The sequence below is a fragment of the Drosophila nasuta genome, chromosome 3 (assembly GCF_023558535.2).
Source record: "Drosophila nasuta strain 15112-1781.00 chromosome 3, ASM2355853v1, whole genome shotgun sequence".
NCBI classification, from domain to species: Eukaryota; Metazoa; Arthropoda; class Insecta; order Diptera; family Drosophilidae; genus Drosophila; species Drosophila nasuta.
Window position 1 is genome coordinate 6333867 of NC_083457.1, and position 27826 is coordinate 6361692.

A 27826-nucleotide genomic window follows, 5' to 3' on the forward strand; every position below is an offset into this window, starting at 1 on the left:
ATTTGTTTTTTGTTTTTGTTTTAATGTAACCTCATTGTATACCTGCGACTGAATATCAACTTTTCTACTAGTTTGCAAATTGATGCGCTCAAATGTGTTTTTTAAATTGCCCAATAGATGGCGTTGTATTCAATTTAAAATCATGGATTTTACGTAGCTCTCAAAGTCTACAACGCTTAGAACAACTTGCAGCCATTCAAGTTGCTCGCGTAAGTATCCAATTGATCCAAATGATCGTTATACTAAGAAATAATAAAATCGATTTTGATTTTAGGTAAATAAAAGATTCACAATTTGAGCACGCATTGTATCCACTTGTTTAAGCATATGAATATCTAGTATCTAAATTGGTTTAATTCAACTTATGTTTAGTTCCCTTATTGCGTCAGATAACTTGAATTTCCGCCTTGTTCTAAGGTATAATTTTGAAAAAAATTCTGTCACTGTCAATTTATATTTAAACCGAAAAGTATGGACAGAATTTAAGCGAAATTAAATCTCGGAACATGACTACACAGTTTATTATAAATATAGTTCGATTTCGTTTAAAGTGAACTTTGTTATTTTAGATTAACATTTAACATTTATACAATCAACAAATTGAATACAGTATTTTAAATTGATTTGCTTAAAGAAGGTTTGGTCGTAGATAAACCAAATTATTGCACAACTCTCGTCCTATTGCCAATAGGGACTTAATGTGCGCCCCACAAACCCCAAACTCGTTGGTCCAAAACATTGGCCTCTCAAGTGAAACAAAGTCATCGTTGCTCAAATTATCGTTTTGGATATTGGAAATGAAATTTTATTTTTTGAAAAATACTGTTTAGATGTTCGCAATACTCTGTACCGCTTTGGCCTAAATGTTTTAAGAACAAAATTTGTTGCATAACATGAATCGCGCATTCTGTGAGTATTTCTCGCAAACTTAACACTTTCTTCTGAATGAACCTATTCTCATGGCCTTCTTGTGGGCAGATTTAGCTAACAGTGTTTACACTCGTCGTCCGTCGTTGGATGTCTTTCAAAACGATCCCTTCAAAATTCAATCATATAACTTTCATTATGCCGAGCGACCCGCTTATCCGATGCAGCATTATCAGCGTCCATCGCCTATTCCATCGGAACCAACGCCCTTCAAGACCTACTTCTACAATGTGAAGTTCAATAGAAATGCGGAGTCAAAGTTAGCGGCAGCGACGCCACCGGCGGGTTCCTTTATTGAGACCCGGCGTCGTCAATTTCTGCAAGACTTTAATCGCGTTGCGCCACCTGTTACCAGAGAGATTTTTCCGGGGCCGAAGACGCAGGAACGCCATCGGCATCCGGTGGCCAGTATTCCACCTGTCGCTGCTAATCCTCATCCATTGCTTCGCATCTGCTGCAATCGGGAGGATTATCAAGCGATGCGACGTGGACAGAGTGCCACCACGATCCGACAGAGTGCAAGTGCCTCAGTCACCAATCTGAAGGCCCCGGCAAAGCAGCCATCTCAATCCTCAGTCAAACTTTCGCCTAAACGCACTGCAAGTAGTTGCAGTGGCTGCACGATTAACATCAATATAACTAGCATTGACTCCGAAGTGGATGTCAGCAAGGCCCTGAAGATCAAAATAGAAGCAGACAATACGGACAAGTGTCAGGTGACCATGCCACGTCGCTGCTGCAGCACCAAGAGCTTCGTGATCGATAAGCGTTTGTCCAAGTTCAGTGTATTAGATTCGCAAAAGGATGTGTTGTTGGCCAAGCGGCTGCAGCTGCAATCGGAGCGTGAACGCTTAGAGAAGCTGCGACAACAAGAGCTACACAAGGAGCAGGAGCTAGCGCGCCAGCGTGAACAGGAACGTGAATGCTTGAGACAAGCGGAAAGACAGCGAGATCACGAGCGTTTACTCCAGTTGGAAGCGGAGCGCGAGTTTCACAGGCTGCGTGAGCTGGAGCGTGAAACGCAGCGCCGCAGAGAACTGGAATTAGCGGAGAGACGACGCAAGGAAGCACAGGCTCAACGCCAGCCAATGCGCGCCATGTCTATGACAGAGCGGATCACAAAACCAGTTGTGATGACATCCCATTTGAGCACGCCCGCCTCCGCAGAACGTTTGCCTGGCATGGCGCCGTGCTACGTTCGGCCGTCATCGGAGGCTAATCGTGCCGAGCGTTTAGAGAAGTCTACTGGGAATCTGTCAAGATTGCAGAAGATCTGCAGCAGGTGTCCGCACAGTGCGACGCCTGCAACAACACAGGCAAAGGCGGCACCAAGGACCGTGGAACGCCGTAGTTCCGGGGGCGTCCAATTTTAATGCCATTGTGCATGGCGGCAGCAGCAACACGAGTCTTCACAACGAGCGCAAGCTGCTCAATCTGCACGTGAATGGAAAACCCATCACGTCCAGTGTTCCGATACACACTCGCATAAACAATCTGCCCATTAGGATTACCACCTCGCAGCCGCAGGATAAAAAACCTGCGGTTCTCTGTGAATCGAGTAACTGCTGGACAATCGCAGTCCAATCCCAATCGGAGTAGGACAGCTGCTGTGGAGGAGCTGCCTGCATCGCCTTGTAATGTCAGCATTAATGTCTATGCGGATAACCCTCGCACAATGCGCCTGTAACACTAGGGTTGTCACAGCGTCAACATAACTGGTTCGAAAACTGGTTAGAACACTATATCGAAAACTGGTTCGAAAACTGGTTCGAAAACTGGTTCATAAAACTGCTTCAAACTGTTTATATTGACGTTGTGAGTTCCTAAGTATTTTTACCACGTATCCTAGTCAACCCTCAAAAGTATGTTACGCTTTTGTCCGGTTTCTAAATCTTTCGCGTTGTTCATATAAATTTTTGCTTTAACACAAAAATGTTCTATATAGAGTAAATATAAAAGTATTTATATCATTTTGTGCGATCGGTTTTGGAGTTCACATTAAGCCTCTGCAATTACGGACGTGCTTAGTTATATATTGCAATTACCTTCTATTCTGGGAGTAAGATTTATAATGCTCAAAGCTTCTACAGCTTAAGCGAGCTCGAAAGCCTTTTGTTGTTTGGTTTTGTTTTCTTTACAAATATTTCACGTATTTAAAAATAACTTTGATTTTACTCTTTAGTTTTTTTTGCGAAATTTCTTTAACATTTAAGTTTGCAATATGTAAGCTAATATATTTGACTAGTTTTGTTTCATCTTTTAAATTATATAATTGTATAGATAACATATATTTAGGGAAGAAATCAAATTTGTATAAATTCCAATATGAAATCAAAGAATGTTAACCAAATTTTCTTTTTTTTTTTTAAGACTGAAATATTTTGAGTTTCTATTTGATTCGATTTGCTTCTTGGTCAAGTTAAGGATGAATATGGCAATATTTTGTGTGCTTGGCAATAACTGTGTGATATGCCTAAGTTATAAGCATAGTTATGGATTGGTTATTTTTATTCTTTTATTAAATATTAAACAATTATAACAATTTTCTTGAGTTCATATGATATTTCTGATATTTTTGGTTGTAGTTTTTTGTATTCTTTGCCTTTGCCTTTCATATTTCATTTATTTTTTTTTTTTAGGATTTTTGGTCATTTTTGAATGACATTGCTTTGAAATTTCATTGTTTCGGAGATTTATTCGTCGTCATCGTAATTTTGATAGGTTACATAACGTACCTGTGATTTATCGCGACCATAGATTAAAGACTGTAAAGATTAAAAGATTATAAAGTTAGTAACTTGAAGTATCACAGCACATTTTGAAAAATTAAACACGACAGCAGATTTCGGTTTATTTAAAATATATTGAATAATCAAAATATTTAAAAAATTAAACTTATTAAGCAATAATAATGAAAATTATTTAACTAATTACTAAAGAAATGGATTTTGTGGTTATAACAAATTAAACGTAAATCATATGCGTATAGTTTTATACAATTTTAAATAATATTGTTATTAAAATATAATTTAGAGATAAACTAAGATATAACATAAGAGTAAAGCTGCGTTGACAGCTCACAACCGCGAGGATTCGAATCCCTCGTTTATTTTGCCCCCCATCCATTGAGCTGTGCAAAATAGCTGGACATGATGCCACAATGTGGGCAATCGAATTATTGGCGACAGCTTCCGCAGCAGCTTGAGCAGCAGCAGCAGCCTCTGCTTCAGCTGCTTCTCTGGCCATACGCACCTTCTTCTCATCGCTGGTCGGCGGGTTTTTCAGGAGCGTCAGCAGTGGGGCATACAGGAAGCAGAGAATGGCGATGCCAAACAACATCCACTCGAATCCAATAGTCTTGACCAGCGATCCCGAGAGCGCCGGTCCGACAGCAAAGCCCACACAGAAGGCAACGTCTCCCAGGGCATAGACACTGCCATAGACCGCCGAGTGACGTATGTCCACCAGATAGCCCAGCTCTGGCATCATCGAGGAGTCCACCATGCCAATGGCAAAGCCCAAGCCAGCATTCGGTATTATCAGATGCGTGATCGAAGTGGCCATTGGAATCTAGAGAGCGATCATCTTTGGCAAAATGTTTTTAAATTTCTCTGAAAACTACTCACGAAGATCAGACAAGCGCCAATGATAACCAATCCCAGACAGGCAGCAAACCAGCGTCCAATTTTGTGTCCCAGTGGTCCAAACAAGTTCGTGCCAATCAAATAGCTAATGGAGGCGGGCAAAAATGCCACGCCCTGCTCCCAACGTGTTGCCCCCATATTGTCCACCATCCACAATGGCAGCGATGGTTCCAACATGGCAATGCCCATGTTTGCAAACGTGATGGCTCCAGCAGCTATCAAAATGTACGGATCACTGATGAGACTCTTCAGCGATGGTGGCTCCTCGGATTCTGCCTTTTGGATCGATGGCTGCAGCATGAACAACTGCAGCAAGCCATCGCCCAGCGCCAAGGCAGCAAGGATCAGGAACGGCGCAGACTTGCCCACAAACTCGTACATCACGCCACCAAACGGTGGTCCGATGAGCACACCAAGCGCAAGGCCACCCAGAGCAATTCCCATTGCGTTGCCACGCTCCTTGTCATCGGTGAAGCGATCCGCCAACATGCCCATGCCCGACACGGAGGAGCAGGAAGAACCAATACCTTGCAAAGCTCGTGCAATGAACAGCACCAAATAGGAGCGACCAAAAGCGAAGACTAGCAATAGAGGTAAATTATGAGTTATTTGTCGATTTCAAATTTAGAATGCGGTTGTAAATATGACATGGGAAAATAAAGCAAACAAGAAAATTAATTTCGAGCGCGTTTGATTGTAAAATATTGAAAAGTATTTACGGATATTTTCTATTACTATCTACATTATTGTAACTTCTTTATATTTATGTTAAAATCAAAAAGAATAGAAGAGTATCACAGCTTTGTGTTAACAGGAAAAGTGTATTAGGTAGAAGAAGGTTTTTGGTTGGTTGCGATCAGATAAAAACTTAGAAGTTATTCAAGTGATAATCCTATTTGACAAAACCGGGTGGAAACCATTAAGAGATTTGGTTGATATTCTGCAATATTTGGAATCTATGGTATTTTTTAAAGTAATTGTATGCCATTATACTAAATACTGTAGCTTTATTACTTGTATATTTTAGAATATTTTGTATGATAATTTGGTATATTTACATGCTTAAAAATGTAAGAGTTAAAAATAGGTCTACCAAAAAATAAAATTTAAATTGGGATATTTGAAAAGGCAAGTATTAGTCTGGGTTTAAATTATAAAAATTGTGCACAACATGTTTGCAAAACTCTTTTTTACAATTTGAAATCAAAATCTTTGATAGACAAAAAGTCAATGAATTAGAAATTTAAAAATCATGATGAATTTGTTCGATCATTCAATAGAAACAATGTTAAACGTATAGTATTATATATTATATTTGCGCTGTAACCTGATGCCTGATATAGAATGCTTATAAATAAGCCATAAAAATCACTCAATGATTTATTCCTAAGGTATCGATAAAATAAAGCTCGTAGGTAAAAAAAATTCTGAGAATACTTAAAATCATATCTTACTTATCGTGGACAGGAACATAATGACAAAGCCGGCAAACATGGGTATGCTATAGCCAATGCTAAGAAAGAAACAAACAGATAGGTTATAATTTGACTATCTAAATGGTTAATAGTTACATACCGATGCGTAAGAGGACCAACAATCGGGTTAACCAGCAGCTGAACAATTGCCTTGGAGGCAAAGAGAAGACCCACTTCGACTGTTTCACCGACCAACTCATTGTGCCGTGCTTCCAACTCCTTATAATATGTGTAGTTTTCTAAGAAACAGAGTCATTTAAACACCTTGAACTGGCAATTATGTGTAGAGCTTACCTTCTGGACTGAATGTGGTCTCGATCGGCGCCTCTGGTTCATTTTCGTTGTCCTTGCAGGGACACGGTGACTGTGTGGGCGTTGGAGGCGTGTTCAGGGTGAGCGGTGTGCGGGGAAAGCTGTCGAGTGGAGCGTCCGGATGTCGTATGTCGTACAGGAACTCGGGTATGATGGGAACTGTGGAAGTGGCATGAAAGACCCGACTAATGGTTTTGTAATTGAGTTGCAACAAAGAAATTTACGTACAATTAGCCTAACGGCTAGCCGTTAGTATGTTAGTTAGTAGCTGCTGCAAAACGCTGCAAAAGCAAAAAAGCAATTTACTCAGCCAGTCGCATTTTAATTGCGTTACAGACCCGCAAAATTGTTGACGCTTAAAAGTTTATAACGGCTTCGAGGTTTCTAGGCACAACCCAGATTGCCTGCTCTAATTGAGTTGTTCGGCCCTGCCAACAAAGGTTGCAACAAATTGCTGCACTCTGTTACCTCGCAACACAGAAGACACCCCCATCTGCTGCTTTAAACGGGTGTCATAACTTAAAGGCCATGATTGCCGCTAGTCTTCTGTTAGAATCATTCAATCAGTAGGTCACTAGTCTTTTAACATTTTGATTATTAAAAATGTTTGAAGTATACAATTTTAAATAGAAAACGTACTATAACATTACTAGCTTTTTTACATATTTGTATACAAATTAATAATATTTGTTTAAATCCTAAAAAAAGTTTTTAAAATATTGTAACATTATTTATGGTTTTTCCCATATTCAGTTGAAAAATTAAAAGTAGCACGAAATAAAACTGATATATTATTATATATGTTAATCACTCCTTGAATATTAAATTGTGATGTTGTGTCATATTTATCCTTTTTTTCTAGTGAAACTTTTAATTTCGTAGCAAACATCATTGACTATTTTGTACGGTATTTGTATGTGTTGAAATAATATATAAATTAATTTGGCGTTTTTCAACACCTTTAAAAATGTACGGGTATCTTAGAGTCGAGTACACCGGCTCACCAACTTTTTTGTTGTTTATAATTACTGCTGCAGTTGTTGATTCTCCTGCCCACCAACGTACATCACACTCTTCTCTCACCTGACCTCAACTAACCTCGCATTTCCTGCTTCAGTATTCAGTATTTAGTATTCAATTTGTTTGTTGCATGCTTCGGCTCTGTTTATATTTATTATCAACGCCCAGCTCCAACTGCGATACTCCACTTAGACCAATGTTCCTTTCGTAGTTGTAATTGCATTTCCTGGCATTATGCTAGACCCTTGTTGCTTCTCTTCCAATTTACGTACATGTCTTCTATATGTATGTAGGTAGCTGCCATGTTTCAATTGCGTTTCCAAGTTGAACAAGTGTTGAGCGATGTTTGTTATGATTGTTGCCTGGGCTTGAAGTGTTGTTGGCATAATGTGCGGCTTTTAACTAGACAGTCATGCGGTTGGGATAATAACAACTATTCGAGCTGGTAACCAATAACTATACAACTATTCATTTAGCTTGTGCTGAGGTGTTAACACTTGAAGTGCTTAGGCGTATATCTATTTGAAGGTCTTCGATAAAAGTCTATAATGTTTTTGGAAATATGAGAAGCAGTCATTTGACCATAAATAATTAATTTACGCTAGGAGCTCAGAATTTGGAATTCTCCAAAAAATTACCCTGCTATGGTAGAATAATAGTTTTTAAAGTAATTGGAGTATTTCTATCCAATTCTTTATCTATGATAGTTTCGATCACTTATTTTTTAAAAAATTATATAAAAAAATGTATTTTCAAGAGGATTTTTGAAAAGACGCTTAAAAAATTAGTCCAAAAATAAAATAAAAAATCTTGTTTCGAGTTCCGGGAAAAATTAAAGAATTAGATTACAAATTGGCATGTCTTCATATGTAGATAAAACACAACAAATTATCATAATAACATGAATATGCGTGTATTACGTTTTTGATTTAAATTGTTTATGAGACCCTCGAATTATGTTAATACCTAGACATGGCAAAAAAATGGCACTCGAAGGATATTTGTACGAGAAGAGACCTAGTTAGGAATACCGTGCCAGCACGTACCCACGACACTCAGATTTGGGCAAGAAGTTGCATTTTGATACAGATCCTTGGGTGTTTTCAACGATATACTCGTGTCACAGATAATAGCCACAACACAACATATTCTACAGATGTCGCGCATGTAACCTGACATGCCATTTTATGGCGCTTGGAACTAATAATGGATTCACTTGCTAGGCAACCCATGCACACCGTGTACACACAGTTGTGTATACATAGTATAGCATACAAAGGTGGAAATGTGCTTATTCAAATTTGATAGTTGAATTAATGGGCTCTACCACTTAAAATGCAACGCCAGCGTAAATGATTAACCTGGCAATTTTATGCAAAAGAAAGTTATTGCAAGTAATTTTGTTGCTCCCTCCGCGGACAAATGCCGTGTAACTCATTAAACTGTCTCCGACCATTTGACATACAAAAATTCTAAAAGCACGTGCAACTGACAAACGGTTAATGGAGCCAAAAGCTTTGCAGTTTGGAGTTTGGGGTTTGTTGTTTGGGTTTGGGTTTGGAATTGGGATTGGGATTGGGATTCGACTTGGGTCTGGGTTGCATTTCGCGTGTCGAAGACACTTAAACCGCAAGTCAGAGTACAAAAAAAATGTTAGCGACGGGCCAGGCCGATGGGCAACCAGACAAAACAAACAGCTAAGACCAGGGATTCACCAAAGCAGTGACTGTGATTGTGATTTTGCCAAGGAATTGGAAATATTTGAACTTTCTTTCTGTCTTTGCTTTTGCTCTTTATCTCCCCAAGAGATTGCTTAGTAAAATAGGCAGATTGCTGGTGTTATTAACATATAAAATGTATAACATATATAGTGTCTATATAATGTAAATTCTTAATTTAGTGTCCCATCATTTCCATATATTAATCAGACTTTTTTGATTTTTTTTTACAGTTGCTTCATTTAATTATCTTGTTTTTATACCGGCTACCCATAGGGTGAAGGGTATTATAACTTTGAGCCGCCAGGAAATGTATGTAACAGGTAGAAGCAGGCATCTCCCACCCTATAAAGTATATATATTCTTGATCAGCGTCAACAGCCTAGACGATCTAGCCATGTCCGTCTGTATGTCTGTCCGTATGAAACACTGGATCTCCGAGACTATAAGAGATTTGTTATGTTTGCACGCAGATCAAGTTTGTTTCAAATTTTTGCCACGCCCACTTTCGCCTTCGAAAATCAACAAAAATCGTGTTTTGGTGTATACAATAATAACAATACTAGTTATGATTCCTGAAAATTTGGTTGCGATTAGATAGAAATTGTCGAAGTTATTAACGAAATACTTTTACTAGGGGTCTTATATGTATGCTTCAGGTATATTTTGCAGTCTATAGTATATCTTGAATGTAGTACCACATCAATATACCAAAGGTACTACCTGATATATATTTCTTTTTTATAGTATTTTTGTTGTATATTATTTTCATATATTCTGAGAATATTACCGCTATATTTTGGTTATATTCAAAATAGGTAGCGAGTATCTTACAGTCGAGCACACTCGAGTGTAGCTTTCTTACTTGTTATGAATAAATTGATAAAATCATAAAACAGCTAAAAGTTGTTATGAAACATTTACAATCATGTACAAACATCTAGAAATATTCATTAAAAGTATGTCTTCAATTTCGATATTTTTTATATTTTTTGACGAATCTTTCCTTACTCCCTTTAGTTTTAGAGCATGCTAAATTTTTATCCCAGCGGTCAACATTTTGAAAAAAGACTTAAGTTAAGCGATGACTAGTTTTTAACTTAAGCTGCCATAGTTAGTCCCATACTATTTAAATTCATTATTATTTTATTTTGTTGTCTTTATTTTACAAAAAAAAAGTTGGAAAGCTTCTGAAACTACCTTTCATAAATGAATTTATGGATGCAACTGGTAATATATATAATATAAAGTTTGAATAGTCACTAGTCACTGATTTAAATGCGGCGACATTTGGCCCATCCCTGGTGACAACAAAATATTTTGCGGCGGCGTCGCGACGCTTCATTGTCGTCGTCAGGGCAAACAGCGATGGCAGTGAGGCAACAACCGGCAGAAGGAGCACACGACAAAGGCAACGACAACGGCAACGACAACGATCATTTTAACGATGAGGACAGCAGTGGGCCCGTGATAATCGAATCGAACTCTCCTTGGATTTGTTATTTTGGATGGGTTTTAATTAATGCAAGAGCAGAGCAGAGCTGAGCTGAGCAAGAGGCGGCAATGCGACACCCAGCGCGTTCCATTTGGGAGTCGGCCAGTCGACCGCTGTTTGTGCGCTCCGTTTGGCTGGAGAGCAGCGGGGAGAAAGGCACTCGCAGCCACCGCCGACACTTCATACTCGACTATGAGCCTCGCGAGCGACAGCGCTGGATTCAGTGCCAACGGCAAAGTGCGAGGAGAGGTGAGTGTAAATTATATAGAGTAAGACTTCAATAATATGCTATGCAAACAACAGGCATCAATCATCAGCACGATTCCTGTGACTCCCACGATCCGTCAACTGCCTTTGAGGAGAGCGTCGACTACGCCTTGGATGAGTATTTGCTGCTGGACGCCACTAAACTAACGCTGCAACGGCAACAGCAAGTTGGCCAGGCGCAGGGCGCCTTGGCTAACAAGTTGCAGACGAGTTTCTCCAATCTGCACGGCCGGCAGAGTAGTCGACATGCCAAGAGGCGTGCCTGGCTGCTCAGCAGCGGTAAAAGCTATCACTTGGATCATCTAACGGACTATCACTCTCTCTCACGGCGCAGCTCGTTGCAGGATGCGCCGGCCACAAGCTCACACATTGGCAATCCCGAAGAGCGTCTGGCAGAACGTGTGCTCAACTGGCTGGACCTGGCTGGTCGGGCGGATATTGTGAAGGCTGCCACACCGATGGCATCCTCCTCCAATGCGAACGGCAGCAGCCTGTTGCCCAGAAGCAGCCACCGCAGCAACCGACATAGTCATAGTCATCGTGGCATGAGTCTCAAACGCATCTCCACGGCGGCGTCTCAACGCGTTGCTGCTCAAAGGAAACCAGCCAGCGCAGCCAAGCAGCCATCTCCGCTGCCGCCAGCCGTTAATTACCGCTCCAATTCTTCCAATGCCAAGCCCATTACCATCATCTTCAACAAGGAGGGCGTGCCAGTGCGCCTCAATCGTCCGGCCCGCAATATCGATCTCTGTGCGCTGAGCAACAGCGCAAGCACCACACGCCGTCTGGCTGGTCACTTGGCCTCAGCCAGGCTGTATAATGGCCACACCCCCTCGCCCACATTGGAGGAAACACGCACGCCGCCAGTCAGCAGTCGCGGATTGAACACCAATCAGCTGGACAGTCGGAAGCAGTTGCACATCTTCATGCCGAGCTTGCCCAAGAAGGGTTTGCTGCTGGCTGCAACAACGAGCACCGATGATGTGCTCAGTGCGAGTTTTAGTGAATTGTGTTTTTAGGCTATCGCATTTACATTTCACGTTTGCAAAATAATTCCAAATAAACAATACGAAACAAAAAGTCGATTAAAATATTCTAATAACAAATTGTTGATTGGATCATCACCGAAAAGCGAAACTTGTCGATTATGAAAGATTCGTTACACCGATATTAACGATTTCGTGTTAAATCTACAGAAACTTTGTGCTGTTAACATCTTCAGAACTAAGAACAGTTGTTAACCGAAATTGTAACATTAACATTGCATTCAGCGCAGTTAGCAGCAACGCCAAATGTTAATTAACAGAGCTGTTACAGAGCAAACAGAGCTAATGCATTCAGCCACTGAGATCTGTTGGCTTACCCAAACAGACTCGGAAAAAGAGTGTGTATGTATTTTGTTATCTACCCTATAAAGCCTCTAAATTTCAAATCTGCATTCCCTAGTATTAAATTAGACAGATTTTTATATAGAATTGTGTAAAGCAGTTAATGTTTAATACCTTAATAAAAATCGATTGAACCACTTCGATTTCAAAAATTGCTCAATTAATAGTGTTTAGGGAATAATTTATCAGCTACTTCAATTGATTGCAATTGGCACGCATATGCGCAGTACTTCTCATGACTTATTATTACGAGTATTACACCCAAGTTATAACCAAGTCAGTTGCAATGTCTGATGCAGCGGAAACGTTAGTCCAATTGTATATAGTTGGAACCTTTCCTTTGCGCATTTCTGGACTCTATCCGTACTCGTATCATCCAAGGAGCAGAAGGTTTAAACTCTCCTATGCACTGCTACTATCAAACATAATACAATTGTCCATATATATCTATGTGAATGTCTCGTTGATCTGGGAAGATTGGCACAACTATGCTCAACCTGTTGCAAGTAGTTCCTCCCTAGCAGCTGTAGGAAATCTTTTCCTGCGGTTGTTGGCCATGATATCGACATTGGTATGTTTGCTATGATCTATGATCAAATCTTCATTATTTACTTAATATTGCTATGATTCAGGTGGTGTTGTTGCCTACACTGCTGCACAGCCGTAGCTTGGTTGAATCGGTAAACCATCAACTAAGTCTCGTGGAGGAATTTGTAGAACTTGGCCTTGATACCCATCTGCTTTACCGGCAACTTCGTTTTCTAACCTTGGCTTCCTGCGTATTGTTGGTTATATGGGTCTCTCTCAACTGCTGGCATACGGTTCACTTTTATGAGCTGATCACTGGCAAAAAGGCGACGTTATCTTACTATATGGTCATATCACTTTCCGATTATTACAGAATGTTGTTCATCTTCTTTCTGCGGGTGCAGCTCGCAGTCTTGTACTTCTCCTCGGAACAGATTAATAAATCTATGTTCGATATGATGAAAACGGAGAAGTGGCACTTCAATCGACGATATTGCTTGGATATATCCTCAACAAGTGGCTAACGCTTAGTTTGATGATTGTGCTGATTTGCAATAAATGTTTAAGATATGTGTAAACATTTCCCAAATTGAGTAAAATTCAACTTTTATCATCTATATGCAATCGTCAGATTTATATATAGAAGTGTTTCTCAGAATTTCCCGTATAACTTATTTTTGTTTTATTGTTTTATTCATTATTGATTTTTACTTTGTGTTGCCATTGAAGCCTTTCTGGCGATTTATTTTCTGACGGATTACGCCATAATGTTTACGCTCTGGGGCATTCCCGTACCCACAACAACAACATTTTGTTGTGTTGTTTGCTTTCGACGGGTAGCTTGCAATCTTTGTTGATTTAGCATTGGGGGATTGTCACAACACACAACAATCGACATAGTTGTCGAAATGTTGGTATTTACCTGAACAACAGCTTGATTTTATTTTAACTGTAGAATTAAGCTATTTACCAGCAATACTATACATAAATTTCTAGTATATCCTTAGGTTCCATTTATATAATCTTTATTTACTTTATATTTACGATGTGCTGCTGACATAATTAATTTTCTGTTTATCATTTCTGATTTGTTTAAGTTGCCCAGTTAGGTAACAGTGCACCTATCTTTGATATCATTTCGTTATTATTTTTAATAAAAAAAAAAAGAATTAAGCTAATTCATTAATCAAGCAATCAACTGAAGATTTTAAACCAATTTCATTTTAATTTTCTTCGATCAAGCTAAAAACAATAATGTTTACTGAGTTCATTTCTATTTCTATTCTTATTATATTTATTTATTTATTTATATATATATATTTATTATATATAATTGTTAAGTCATATAAAAACATGGCAAATTAATTTGCGCCTAAATGTATGCTTTGATTTGTATGTAAATATTTACAATAAACATAGCTATGCTTCTAATAGAAGCCTTCTATGCATTGTCATAAATGTTATTCACATATCACACGATATTGTTTGATATCAGTAATGCGCAATAGGAACATAGTCAGAACTAGAATAGCATCAATTATCAATAAATCAATCCTCTCAGCCATTCGCACCTCACCCGTGTGACACACATTTTAATGACAACACCTAAATAGGCATAAATCAATTATTGACATTGCCAATATGTCCATATATATCATAGTAATCATGCTCGAACTGTCAACTGTTGCCGAACGAAGGAGATGGAGCCAGGGACTGGGACTGGAAGAGGGAGGGGAAGGGGGAGAGGAGTCGCCTCAAGCGTCATGCAAGGCCTTTGGTGGCAGTTGCCACACGTGGCACATCGTGGGCCATCTACGTCTTTAGCGAACGCGTTTTATTTTATTGCAAATTCGAAATTTTTTGTGGGGATGGAGAATCGTTTAATGAATCTGCCATGACAGCCACGACAACAACAACAACAACAACAACAATACAGCGAGGACGACGCTAAAAAAAGGAGCATGTTGTGACCTTTGACGTTGGATATATGCTATCGCCATGGTGGGCGCTACGCTAATAACAACGTCATAATGTAGCAATGGCAAATGCCACGGAAAAGTTTCGGCTCAAAGCCAAGAGCCGAAAGCCAAAAGCTAAAAGCCAAAAGGATACAAAAGACAAAAGGCACGCTCGCAATTACGACGCAGCTGGGAAAAACTTTTCGCCTGACATTTGAGTTTTCTCTTTAGCTTGTGTAAGGAAAATGCGCAACAATAGGTGAATTATACTTGAAAAACAAACAGCAGGCAGATAGACAGGCAGACAGAGAGTTAAATGCCTTGCCTGACGTGACTTATTCGCGTTTCTGACGCTCACGCGGCAAGTTGCAAGTTGCTCGTTGCCAGTTGCCCGTTGCCAGTTGCCAGTTGGCAGTGAGACCAAAAAAACCTAAATCCGATTTGTGATTGTGAAATCCTAACAAGCATAGTTTGTACATACTTAATTTTCCGGCAATTAGTGTGCGATACTAGCAGTCAACAGTCATGTCAACTGATGAAGACTCCCAGGGCAGTCCGCTCTGCCCAGCAACGCCAACATCCGGGGAGCGGGAACGCGACCGCGATACACGGGAGCGGGAACGGGAGAAGGTTAAGGGCAGGGGCAATGCTGCCGACTTGCTGCGTCATCAGCAAAGCTTCGAGGCGAGATATAGCAGCATTATTCAGAAGCAAATCTGGGAGACGACCATCAACAAGGATGTGATGGAACGACAACTTAATGCATACTTTCCCTTTGCGCGCAGTGCCTCACTCAACAAGGACGGTTCGCCGGGATTCTACCTGAATCCCAGCCAGGGCACTAGCGAGAGCTCGATGAAAACCCGTTCCCTGGGCACCACGCCCATCAAACAACGTTCGACGGCTTGCCTCGAGAAACTAGAAACTTTGGATATAGCCGAGAAGCAGGAAACGCCGGGTAAAGCAAAACCGTAGAGAAAGGACTTTGTAAATTACTACGAAGTACCTTGATATTGAATTTCAATAAATGGGAAGTAAAGGTATTATTACTGCATTCCTAATACCTTGACGTCTTCAAATTTAAGAATGGTTATGCGATAATATGAAATTTGCTGAAATGCAGCTCGAACCTGAACCGAAAAATCTAAGATTTGTATTATCCAGTTGCAGCTTATCGAGAATAATGTTTTATTATATTTGATTATATTCATTTTTATTCGTTTCACTTTGTACTAAATTACACTATTACTCGAAACATTTCTTTAAAAGAAATTTGCTATTTTTCAAACTTTTTCAAACACTTGAATTTCTGACTATACAAAAAATTTTCATTAATTGAATTTATATAGACATTTTTATAAAGTTTCGAAACAGCTTCGTAAGAATTTCTCTTCTATGATATGTAGTACTTATATTCCCATTTCCACTTATTTATTCTCAAGTTATTTGTAATATGCTTAATATGCTTAATACCACTTCAATGATTGTCCACACGTTTAATATAAGTGTGCACTAGTCTATAAGATATTTTGTCAATTTAAAAATCGCATCAGTTCAAATACTGTCGCAAACAGATAGCTCAAAAGAACTAATAAAAAGATTTCCTTAAAAATTGTGATTGTGAAGGAGATTTGAAATTATTGTGTATATAAAAAACTGAGTTTAGGGTATCACCAAGCCGAGACCTACATATTTACTTCATTCCTACTTGTTGTACTTACATTTATATCAATCAATAAAAATCTACTTTATATACTCTATATTCCAGTGTTCACTGTAGTTTTCTGTTTACATATGCAAGAGGGGCACGGCAAGATAAGACCTAATGTCAAGCATAAATCACGGCAATCGCCTTAGTAAACACTGTCGCCATCCTCTGCTTTTGGGGAATCCCCTTTTCTCCCCTTGATTGCAGCTTAATCAAATTTATGAGCATTTTATGCTCATTGCTAGAGATCAAATGTAATAAGCATGTATTTCTCGCAATTTTCACTCCAACACCTTTAACGGTGAAATGAAAGCACTTAAGTGAAAATGCCTCAAGTCAAACTCGAACGCTAAAAGCATATTTACCGTAACCTCCCCCTCTCTCTTCGGCCTGCTTCCCTCACCCCCATCCATCCTCTGGCCATTCGGCATTCGCAGTTAGCGACAGGCAAGCGGAAACTAGAAAAGAAGCTCCGAACTGAAGCTGAAGCTAAAACTTCAAATGGGGTTTTCCTTTGCAACGCTTTTCCTTTTTCTTTTCTTTTCTCTTCTTTTCCTTTATTTTTTTGAGGAGTCGAAGATGGAATGGCGTTGAGCTAATAGTTTGACTCTTTGTGCACTGCTTGAGCATTTCTCTCGACTTTCGCTTTGACTTTTACTTCCGAATCTATCAACAAGTTGCTCGAGTGCCGCCTGCGCATCGCATCGCAATTTGTCTTTTGCCCAACCCACCATCCCATCCCCCTGACTATCAGCGGCTCTTTGACTCCAACTTGTTGATATAAATTCATGAATTCCATTTAAAGGAAGAAAAATCCGGACAAAAAATTACAAAAAAGTTACAAGTCGGTGTATTCGACTTTGAGATACCTATTTCATTTTGAGATATCTATAATATATACTTTGAGCAATAATATATGTTCTCTTGATTATTATAAATATGTTTCCTCAACAACCAACACCTTTATGTATAAGCATACTAAACTTTACATAAACCTGAGTACTTAAAAAACCATATTGGGCTTGGTTTAAGTAAAATAATACATTTTTAGGTTGTTCATTTATCTTAAATACTATATAGCATTAAACCCGAATTAAAACATTTCAGGATTAAATAATGAAGTAACTTTGTACTTGGCTTAAGAAAAACTGGGAATCACATTACTTCTAACTTAGTTCGGCGTATTTATCCCGGATTTTTATTCTTTTTATGAGACGAAAGTTGACAAAATCTATATTCTAAATCGAACTATAAACTTAATAAACTTGCAAGTTTTATGGATAGAAATATAGGTAGACAGAAAGACAGATGCACAGACAAGTGAAGGGATTTGGGTGTTAAATTCAATTAACAGCATTATTTTATATCAATTCTTTTGCAGTTATTAATAATATCCATCAATTCTAAGTGTGCAGGGTATAAACATTGTAAGCAACTTCAATCGTTTCTGTGTGTTGTCAGCCGCAGCAAACATTTACCAGACTGAAGTACAATTGTGTGGTCCGGCCTCTGGCCACAGCGACCACTTGAAGTCCATATGTTTGTCCAGACACTTGACATAAGCACTTGCTGCGTTCCGCCCTTGTCACTCACTTCCCCTCCCCCCTCATGCCACACCCCTTCGATAGATTTAGTGTCACACGCAGCAGAAGCTTCGGCAATAGCAACGACAACGGGTCGCGTGTCTATTTAATTGACTGTCGGCACTTGGAACTTCCCCATCTCCAATCTCCCATCTCAATCCCCAATCGGAATGCGTTCGCTGTGTGTGTGTGTCGGTGTCGGCTTTTGGTGCTGACGGACAACGCAAATGGCAAAGGATATAAGGGTGCTCGAGCATTGATTAGTTGCTGCTGGGAATAGCGACTTCACTGGGATGTGTTTATCGCTCCAAGATTCACTCTTAAAACTGCGAACATGAAATATAATGGCAAGTCCCTTGGCAACACTCAACTCAATGCACAATGACAGTTGAATTGATGAACTGGAAACAGGACTCAAGACACACAACTGGCGACTGCCTGACTCGCAACATTCATTAGCTTAAGTGGCGCTCTGTGGTAATTTTTATGGTCAGCAAATGGAAATGAATAATCTTCAGGTGATGGCGGTGTTCTATCCGTATTCCGTTACCAAGACAAATGGCCATCAAATGCTAATGGGCACAAGATTTATGCGAATCTTCTTTTTTACACTACTCGTGCTTAACTTATGCAGTAGAATATACATTTTTAAGATTCTCTCTTTAGCCACACTCACCGACAGTCGTTAACAGCATGTTATCGAGGAGCAGAGCAATGGCAACAATGACCAGGACAAGCCGATTGGAGCCACGCCAGCTGACCATCCACGATTTGGCAGCCGCCCATGTGCCCGCCGCCCGAGGATCTTCCTGACGATACAGATCCGGAGGCGCTTGTCCACTTGCCCCATAATATGGCGGTTGCGGTGGCGCCTGCTGTGGCGGATGTTGTTGTGGCTGCGCCTCCTTGCCCAATCCCATGATCCCGCAATCCGCCTCCGTGTTGCCATTCTGCTGACTGCTTTCCAGCTGCTGCTTGAACGGATTCTTACTGGGCGTCTGCTGTGGAGGATTGTTGCCATTTATGGTGAAGGATGTGGTTTGATTAGCTGCTGCTCCCTCTGCTCCCGTCTCCACTGATTGCTGCTGCTGCTGCTGCTGATGCTGCTGCTGGTGTGCTGGGTATTTGCGTGTGCCATCTTTGCCCGCATCAGTCGATGATTGCATTGCGTCGCCAGCCGCTTGTTGCTATAGCGAGCGAAATAAGAAATATGAAATATGGAACGGAACACAATAAGCCGATTAGCCTTTAAAATGTAATCAGAATGTAAGCTGCTTGCGACTTGGGCATCAAATTTCCAGTCGCCCACTTTACGCCTCACTGATTTGCACTAATTAAAACTAAATTATATATCTTGTTTCGCAATTCTCAATTTAAATAATCACATTCATATTCTTATTCGCAGGCGCGCAAATTGCAAAATAATCAAAACAAAATCTCACACAATAATTCAAAAATAATAACAAGAAATTAAATTCGCGATTTAAATACCCTTACAACTAGATTTCTGTGTTCTGTTTGTGAACTCATGGGTTCTTCAAGTATCTCAGCTACAGCTCTAACAGAACTGACATACAATTGTTAAGATCGAAAGAGTATATATGTCTATAGATATTGATTTCTTATGTAACAGACTGGCCAAGAGCAGGGCATTTAAAATTATTTGTGAAGCAGCTCAAAAATGTGATTATTTTTAGATCATAGAAGCCACTTGACTCTTATAAGATCTAAAAATAATCACATATTTCAGCTAACTTTGTGCATCGCGAAAAAATATAAAATAAATATTAATAAAATTATGTTATTTATGTTGGCAGCTATCTAATATGGATTATGGCCCAGGGTATAGTCCAATAAAGACTCAACAATGAAGCATGACAGACCATAGAATAAAATAATTATACCCTCTGTTAGGGTACAACACTAATAATGGGGTTTGTTAAAAGACAATGTGCTTACATTTAAATATTTATTTAATTGCATTTGTTGCTTCACAGTTGGAAATTAGTCTTTGAAATTTGTGTGTGCAACGCGCGTCGTAAATGGAAATTCAATTTCACTTGTAATTCGTTTAGAAGACATCACACAACAGCCACTACTACACACACACATACAAATACATATAAACACACATATACGCACACTTACAAGTGTGCACTTGTGCTTAGTCAAAAGTCACCCAGAATCAACAAGAGGGTGGAGTTTTCTTTCTAAGACAACTTCTGGCCAAATTCATTCTTCGCAAAGGGAAGAAGAGAAGAAGCAGAAGCAGAAGAAGAAGAAGAGTGGTTGCGACTTGCAAAAATTGAATTAGCTTGCCGTCAATTAAATCAAAACGTTTTCGTAATTGAGAACAAGATGGAAGAAAAGTCTGAAAAGTCTTTTGATTGAGTGCACTTTGCATCAAAGCAGCAGAGAAAGAAGCTTTCAAAGTGTTGGTTAAGCTTGCAGCACTCACTTTTAGGCGTTAGCAAACACTTGTTAAGCATTCAAGCTAAATGAATTCATTATCTTACTTATGCTAAACACGACGCATAATGGTGAACATTAAATAAAGCTAAGAGTATTAGTTAAATCAGTTAAGCTCTGTAATTACAGGCACTAACTTCGAAAGCTTCTGTTATACTCAATATTAATGCAAATTGAATAAATGCGATATTATTAAAATAGTGGTGAATCACTTTTAAATTTATTAATAATTTGAAAGAATTCTTCTATTTATAAAGTTACATAAAAATGATCGAACATAAAAATACTAGTTGCCCGCATACTATATATTTTGTGATATACTGATTAGGTAAAGCTAATGCTAAGCATTACACAGCAAAATAAAAAATATAAAATCCACTGCATAACATATGAAACATTTGCATATATTAATTATCGTGATTAAGCATTTGTATATGTCATATCAGACTAGTTTCTTGGCAACACGACTATCCCAACCTTGTCTCACAAAAGATGACAAGAGAAAGAGCCATGAGGGTCAATAACAAGTTTATCATTTCAAAAAAAAACGTGAAAGATTGTTTACGAAAAAAACAAATTAGGCTCAAAACGTGCTTTGCTTAAGTGAAGTACCGAATTCATTTTAAGCGGATTGAAGCTATCGAAAAAGACAAACAAAATACAAGATGTGTATATAATTAATTCAAATTTGCATAAATCAAGAAATCAAGAAACTCGAACCGAGTAAATGTTTACTCAAGATTACTTGGCTTATGAGGTCGAAGAATGCATGTATGTTAAGATGAGTTTGCTCGACTTCAATGCACTTATTTATTTTGACGAAACAATTAAAGATAGATCGAATGTGTTGCTTATTGGTGGGGTAATGTATAACAATTTAATTGCAACATTGTATATATTAGAATCAGATAGAAGCCTAGCTGTATATTAGTAGCCCGACTACTTAAGGAGCTAATTGTACTGTCACGTTAGAGGCATACGAATGACAACAAATGTGCAATTAAAAATGATTTGATCATCTGGGCAATTAGTTCTGACACTAAATTACGAAAATGTGTATCACAATTAATTCAATATACTAGAGTGCAAAACTATTCGCGAATATTTATTTATTGTATGAATATTGTGAATACTGTCTTTTGAAATGTTTACAACTTTGCATCAAAACATCGCCAGAGAAATAAGTGACCTAACTTGTTATTAAAAAACGACTAACATATACCCATTTATAAACAAACACTAAGATTAGTAAACTCTTATATTCCCACTACATTTACTAGTACAGGGTATTTAGAAGTTGTTATCATGTTGAAGACATCAGCAATTAAGATCCCTCAAATCGCATACCATGCTTTTGTATAATTATTTAAATTTCTTGAAATTTTTATTGGCTTCTTTGCGTTTGTCGTAAAACTAAGGCCAGGTATTCTTACCGTCAAGCTCATTTCAGGTTTGTAAATCTTGTTAAATTACTTTAAATATCACTGAAACACACACACACAACACAAGATTTGATAATAGGATTATTTGGAGAACTGTGAGAGGAAGATTCATAGAATTATGATTAGATTTTCTCCAAAAGTTAACTATCAGCTTTTGTTTTTTGTATTGTAAATTCACTTTAATAATCACTCTGAATTTTCGCTTTTATTATTTCTAGGGTTTAGTTCTCAGTTCTTATTTGTGGGGATCGCGTTGAGATGTCTGATTACTGTGCCGACAAGTCTGCGATCTGAATTCAAACTGAAATCGTTGGCGTGTCGCTTGGCGCTTTTTTAATGATTTTTTTGTTTTCGTTATTTTTTCCAAATACAACACAAAAACTTTTAGCTATTATTTATTTTGTTAGTATTTTTGTTTTTGATTTTTCGCGCGTGTTTGTTGTTGATATTTCTGATATCCAGTGGCTTTCAATCTGCTTAAATTTCAAATGAATGCATTTTAAAGTGTCTAAAATACATTTTTCTAATTATTAGCAACGATCATGCGATTTATTTTATGTGCCTGGGAAACTTATAATAAAAAAAAAGTCTATGCTAATTTTCTGTTGCAACTTCAAAACGCATGTCCATAGTGGAATGACTGATAGAACTTATTACCTTAGTTTGCTTCATCAATTTTAATTGCAATTATTCTCTTTATGCGATCTGGCTGCCAACAATGCGCATACGTCGCGTGTGCCCTTTGCTCAAAACGTTATTCATGAGAGAGTCAAGCCAAATAATATAAATCAAAAGCACTCAAAGTCAAAGTCAAAGTTGAAGTGATAATACTCTATAGAAACCTATTTTAAATAAGGAATTTGCATTAATTGGTGATCAAACAAAAACTGTATCGCATTTATTTAGCATAAATTTCTAATTTTAATTTCAAATGTTTTTAAATGCTTGTAAAAATTAGAAATTTAAATATTCTTAACAATATGAAATTTTTGATTTTTTCTCACAATTTATTGAAGCATGTCTAGTTATATAGAACTTTTGATTATCACACACATTTCGATCGGTCTAACTGAAATTTGAGTATTAAGATAACTGAAGAAAATCCAAAAAATGTGTATTACAAAAATTCTATTATTTATGTTTTAAAACAGAAAGTTTACTGTGCTTATGAGTTTGAAATATTTATATCGAACAGTTGATTATCTCACTTAACAAATAATCGAGAGTACACTTTGTTAAACGGCACAATAAAACGCACAACATTTTGTTAAATCATATTCACCTACACATGCGATGAGTCTGTTAAGATTTAATTGCCTATACTCGTATTTGTTATTTCTGTTTATTGTTTTCATTTCTTTGAGCTTGCGTTAATTGCAGCAAATTTAACGGCCGTCATACGAATTTTGCTGCCGACTGGCTTCCTGAGCTGCTGAACACGCAACTTGAATTCTACACATTTTTCAGATTTGTATAGAAAACATTAATTAACACCGCGCTTCATCTTGTATACAGCATTGAAATGCGCTTCTGAGTGCATTGTTAATATTAATAAAACAAAAACATATCTTATATACACTTAGATACAAGTGTTTCTATATTTATTCTTGAGTTTCTAGGAAATGCGAATAAAGTAAAGAAAAGATTGTAAAATTCATGCTTGTTTAGCCGAAAGTTATAAAAGACACTACTTGCAATATATTTAGTAGGATGCTTCTTTAAGTTTCTATTTTTATACCCGTTATCCATAGGGTAGAAGGGTAGTATAATTTTGACAATATGGTATGTTTACTTTATTTTGAATGTGTCGTCAATATATCAATATACCAAAGATAGCCTGTGGAATATTTTGGTATTTTTTCTGCATTTTGACGGTTTTGCTCTTAATCAAAATGCGTAGCGGGTATCTAACAGTCGAGTACTCTCGACTTTAGCTTTCTTACTTGTTTTGTTCTTATTCTATATTTTTATATATGCGCATTGTTCTAATACACTGAGATAAATATTCATTTCGTTAAGAAAAAGTTCTGCTAAATGCTGTTTTCAGTCAACCAAACAAGGTCCATGTTTATTGCAACATTTTGCATAATAATGTGCATTAATTACCGACCCTCATTTTGTGGCAAGCACTAGTAATAGCCCAGAGCTAACTACTCAAAATCAATACAACAACCGAGTCGAGTTTGCTATGAAAGTTGAACTACGTGCAACGGGTAATATTTTAAAAATGAAACGTGACCAACGAACAGTAGCAAAAGTTGCAATACCCTAGTAAATCGGACCTATAATTTTGTATGTAAAGAGAAGCTCATCTAATAAAAGTAAAAACCATATCATTATATTTTATGCTTAGAGGTGATTTAAATAAAACTATATAAAACAATGTTAGGAAAATAAAACGAATGCAGGCGAAGGGTATCGCGATGTCAACTTTGAGTGACAAAATCGTTCTGTTGATAATTCACTTACCTGTATTATTTGTTATACACCCGTTACTTGTACAACGACTTCCACTTGGAGTGTGTGTGCGTGTGTGTGTGTGTGTGTGGAATAGCGACTATCTGCTGAACTGATGAGGTAGGAAAGGGAAGGAGAAAGTTGCCTGTTGAATGTATTCTTTTTACTGATTGCTGGTTCTATTGTGTTTAGCTTGAAGTATTCAATGCTTTCGCAACTGTGGATTGCTTCTGATTCTTTGGGGTGAAGTTGTGCGTTGGAATATTCCTGTGGAGTAAATAAAAGTAAGTAATTTCAGATGTTATTTTGAGCATTTGAAATAAAATAAAATTCGATTGTTATATAGATGCGATTTAACGTACATATAATATATTCAAATCGTTTACTACTTGACGACTATAAAATTGAACGCAACATTTAAACCACGTTCACACAATTTGGGTCACTTGTTGATTCGTTGTTGAACAAACAAACAATGTACTGCACAAATTTACCGCACAAAAAACAAAAACCAGTCAACTGCCAGTGGGCATAAGGTTTTCTATTTTATTTCCCAAACGAAAATAAATATGCACGAGTATTTCTAAAATAAAATATGATTGAAAGCAAAGCCCCAAAGACCTTACGCAAATTGCTATATTGCTCGTATGTGTAATTGCGGAACTTTATGCTGTGCAAACAAAAGATTGGTGGACGGAGTACAACACACATTTTTCGTAGACTGTGATTACACTGGTTAGCAACGAATTATTTTTGATTGTACTCTAATACTGTGTGGAATTTAGAACCAATCGGATGGTTTATGTTCATAACATAAACATATAACATTTGTAGCCTAAAAAATCTATGTTAAGGAATTGCAATGAGGAAGTATTTCAAATTTTATACTTTTCAGAAGTTAAATATTATGCAGAATACATAACTGTGGTGATGACAAACCTAAGAATTAAGTATAGTCATAAACAACATGTCACTTAATTTACGTATGTCACATAGTCTATGTTGAATAGTGTTTATTTATTGAAAGTAATTCATGTAAAAAAATCTCCCCATAGGCTTATATTGATTTAATATTCTCTCACATATTTTTATATATGTAATAATTATGTTGACATAAGTCTGTATGAGATGTGTATTTCACAAAATTGTAAATCTATTAAGAGTCGTTATTAAAATCAGTATAGATTTAAAAATCTGTAAAATATTATTTATACGGAGCCGAATTTCGATGATATTGTTTTCGTGTTAGAGTTAAATTTTCATATTAATTTTGTTTTAACTTACACCCGTTTTTCTGTTAAATTACATATTTTCAGTTTCGGTTATTTTGTTATTTTTGTATATTTTATTTGCTTTTGATTTTGTTTCTTTTTTGTTTGAAGTTGAGTTGACGCACAAGTTTAGCCGTGCATTTGTTATTTTGATAGAATTTGAATTAAAGTTGATTAACTGATAAATAAACTACATTTTCTATGTGCTGAGTATAGAAAATGTTGCCTCTGCGGTCGCTGTGTTATTTTGGAAATAAAGTGCCACAAGTGTTTGGCGGTTGGTGCACTAGGAACGTGGAAACGAAACACACGTCCATCAGCCACGAGATTTCATCTCGCACTGAAACTCTTCTGCGAACGCCGCACGAGGCGCGGACAAAACGCCATTCACTGCGTCAGGATGTGGAATGCGATGCGATGCGATGCCATGCGTAAGTCAGAAGCAGCAGCAGCAGCAACAGCAAACAGCAGATGTCGAGGCTGCGCTGCAACTTGTTGTATGCTAGGCGGCAAAGTCGACGTCAACGCCGACATCGACATCGACGCCGAAGCCGAAGCCGGCGTTGACGTTGTCGCCTGTTGAAGTGCCCGCCTACCCCTTCAAGTGTATTGCAGAAAACTGCCAGCGGCAATGATTCTGCTCAATTGCCTTCATTGTGTGTGCCAGAGTGAGACAGAGCAAATGAGCGAAAGAGAATGAGGAAGACAAAATGAATGGAAGAGAGTTAGGGAGTGAATGAGTGTGTGTCGTTGTGGGTCTGCTGTTTGATTTTATTTTCACTGTCAATTGCGTTACGCGCCTGTAAGTATGCAACACATACATATACACATACATAGCCGTTAAGAATACGGATGTATTGGTAAGTGTGCATTCACACAACACCAGCATAATATGCCTAATTGATTCTCCTGTTAAATGGGCGTCAGCTTTTTTCTTGCCTTAAGTCGATTTTACGTTCGACGAGTATTGCTGAAAATTATGTGTGACTTTAATTCATTTCTTTTGTTATTATGTGTGTTTAGTTTCGATTGATAAATAAAAACAGAACTTATGTAAATGTGTTAAAACTATTTTTGACTATAGCGGCTTTCACATTAGGCGTATTATTATCATTTTTTGCATTATTCAGTGTATGTTTTGCGATTTTCTCTATTCTCTGATTTTCTTATTTCTACGTATATTCTTGTTATCTTCATCATTGCTTCGAGAAAGCTCAGCAGGTGTCTTTGGAGAAACGTGTTGTTGCTGGGATTGTGCCAATTGTTCGGTACGAATACTTATGTATTTGTTAGAGCGGGAAAATAATGTAAGAGAAACTCACCTGATGGACTTCAAGAATATAGGTATGTCGAAGAGTCTGTAATACTCAAAACTGGGTCAACCTACTAGATAAGCGTGCACGCTTAGGTACAATATGTGATCTACTGCTAACTGCAAATTGATGCAATTAGGCGGGCAGGAAACGCGTCAATTGGCATTGACGAACCGCAGTACCAGAGAATCAACACGCGAATGAGCCGCGGATTACGAGAGATACTGTATTAAATGATGTCTGAATGTCTCGGTCACACTTTGAGCACTACGACATTACTGATGTCATGCAAAGAAACTGTAAATAGTCAGAAATGTGCCAACTCGTATGCCAACCGAATAGAATTCGACGACAAAACATTGATTTCATTTTTAAAACGCAATCGTTGCAATTCAAAGAAATAGCAACATTTTTGCCCCAATACCTCAATTTACAAAACACTTAAGGAAGCTAGTCCCAGACCCATTTCAAAGCGAACGTAAAAATACGACAAATACTTATAGAATCAACAGAAAAGAAAATCAAAAGGCCTAAATGCCGTTGAAGTGTTAAAGTAGCGTCGCCAAATAACCTCAAAGTTAATGGACTAGAAATTTGCCATGACGGATGGCATTAAATAATACATCTTCGACTGTAAGTATGTTCAGACATACTTCAAAACGAATTTCCTATATACAAACATACATATGAAAAGACATATGTGGGTGGTTGGAATGGACTTCACTGAAAGCAGGACAATAGAAATCAAGTAAAAGTACTCTCATTGAGGGTAGTTCCCTGGCAGATACTTTACGAATACAATCATGAATATAATATAAAGTACTATAATACAAAAAAAAAAATTATATAAT

The 27826-nt window shown here is 37.8% G+C and overlaps 4 protein-coding genes across 8 annotated transcripts; 3 read left to right on the forward strand and 1 right to left on the reverse strand.

The window, feature by feature from the left end:
* Position 1: 1 nt before the first annotated feature.
* LOC132794156 (synaptic vesicular amine transporter) lies at positions 2-27166 on the reverse strand. 5 transcript variants are annotated; one of them, XM_060804427.1, is made up of 8 exons: positions 21926-22225; positions 18700-19210; positions 6341-6517; positions 6147-6285; positions 6026-6084; positions 4554-5152; positions 4180-4497; positions 2-3692 (listed from the first exon to the last, which is right to left on the reverse strand). In XM_060804427.1, exons 1-8 carry the CDS (start codon positions 21935-21937, stop codon positions 3621-3623), a joined length of 1887 nt encoding a protein of 628 aa, XP_060660410.1. In that variant the 5' UTR covers positions 21938-22225; the 3' UTR covers positions 2-3620. The 5 variants fall into 5 exon arrangements, with proteins under 5 accessions (XP_060660410.1, XP_060660407.1, XP_060660409.1 ...); XM_060804426.1 differs by lacking the exons at positions 2-3692; positions 21926-22225 and adding exons at positions 24404-24658; positions 26985-27166 and having other exon boundaries at positions 3865-4497; XM_060804425.1 differs by lacking the exons at positions 2-3692; positions 21926-22225 and adding exons at positions 24404-24658; positions 25676-26048 and having other exon boundaries at positions 3865-4497.
* LOC132794159 (putative uncharacterized protein DDB_G0271982) lies at positions 960-2614 on the forward strand. The gene is given in 3 exon segments (XM_060804430.1): positions 960-2297; positions 2299-2457; positions 2459-2614. Coding segments are annotated over 3 exon segments (1653 nt in total).
* On the forward strand, positions 10498-11925 carry LOC132790383 (uncharacterized). The gene is made up of 2 exons (XM_060798880.1): positions 10498-10840; positions 10895-11925. The coding sequence occupies exons 1-2, from the start codon at positions 10660-10662 to the stop codon at positions 11875-11877; spliced, it is 1164 nt and encodes a 387-aa protein (XP_060654863.1). The 5' UTR covers positions 10498-10659; the 3' UTR covers positions 11878-11925.
* LOC132792116 (uncharacterized) lies at positions 15219-15890 on the forward strand. The gene has a single exon (XM_060801351.1). The coding sequence runs from the start codon at positions 15258-15260 to the stop codon at positions 15705-15707; it is 450 nt and encodes a 149-aa protein (XP_060657334.1). The 5' UTR covers positions 15219-15257; the 3' UTR covers positions 15708-15890.
* Positions 27167-27826: the final 660 nt, after the last annotated feature.

Coding starts and splice junctions, on each gene's coding strand:
- LOC132790383 (XM_060798880.1), top strand. CDS start 10,660: ATGCGACACCCAGCGCGTTCCATTTGGGAGTCGGCCAGTCGACCGCTG. Junction 10,841..10,894: donor ACGGCAAAGTGCGAGGAGAG/GTGAGTGTAAAT, acceptor TGCAAACAACAG/GCATCAATCATCAGCACGAT.
- LOC132792116 (XM_060801351.1), top strand. CDS start 15,258: ATGTCAACTGATGAAGACTCCCAGGGCAGTCCGCTCTGCCCAGCAACG.
- LOC132794156 (XM_060804424.1), bottom strand. Junction 6,518..18,699: donor CATGCTGTTAACGACTGTCG/GTGAGTGTGGCT, acceptor CCACTTCCACAG/TTCCCATCATACCCGAGTTC. Junction 6,085..6,146: donor GTTGGTCCTCTTACGCATCG/GTATGTAACTAT, acceptor TTTCTTTCTTAG/CATTGGCTATAGCATACCCA.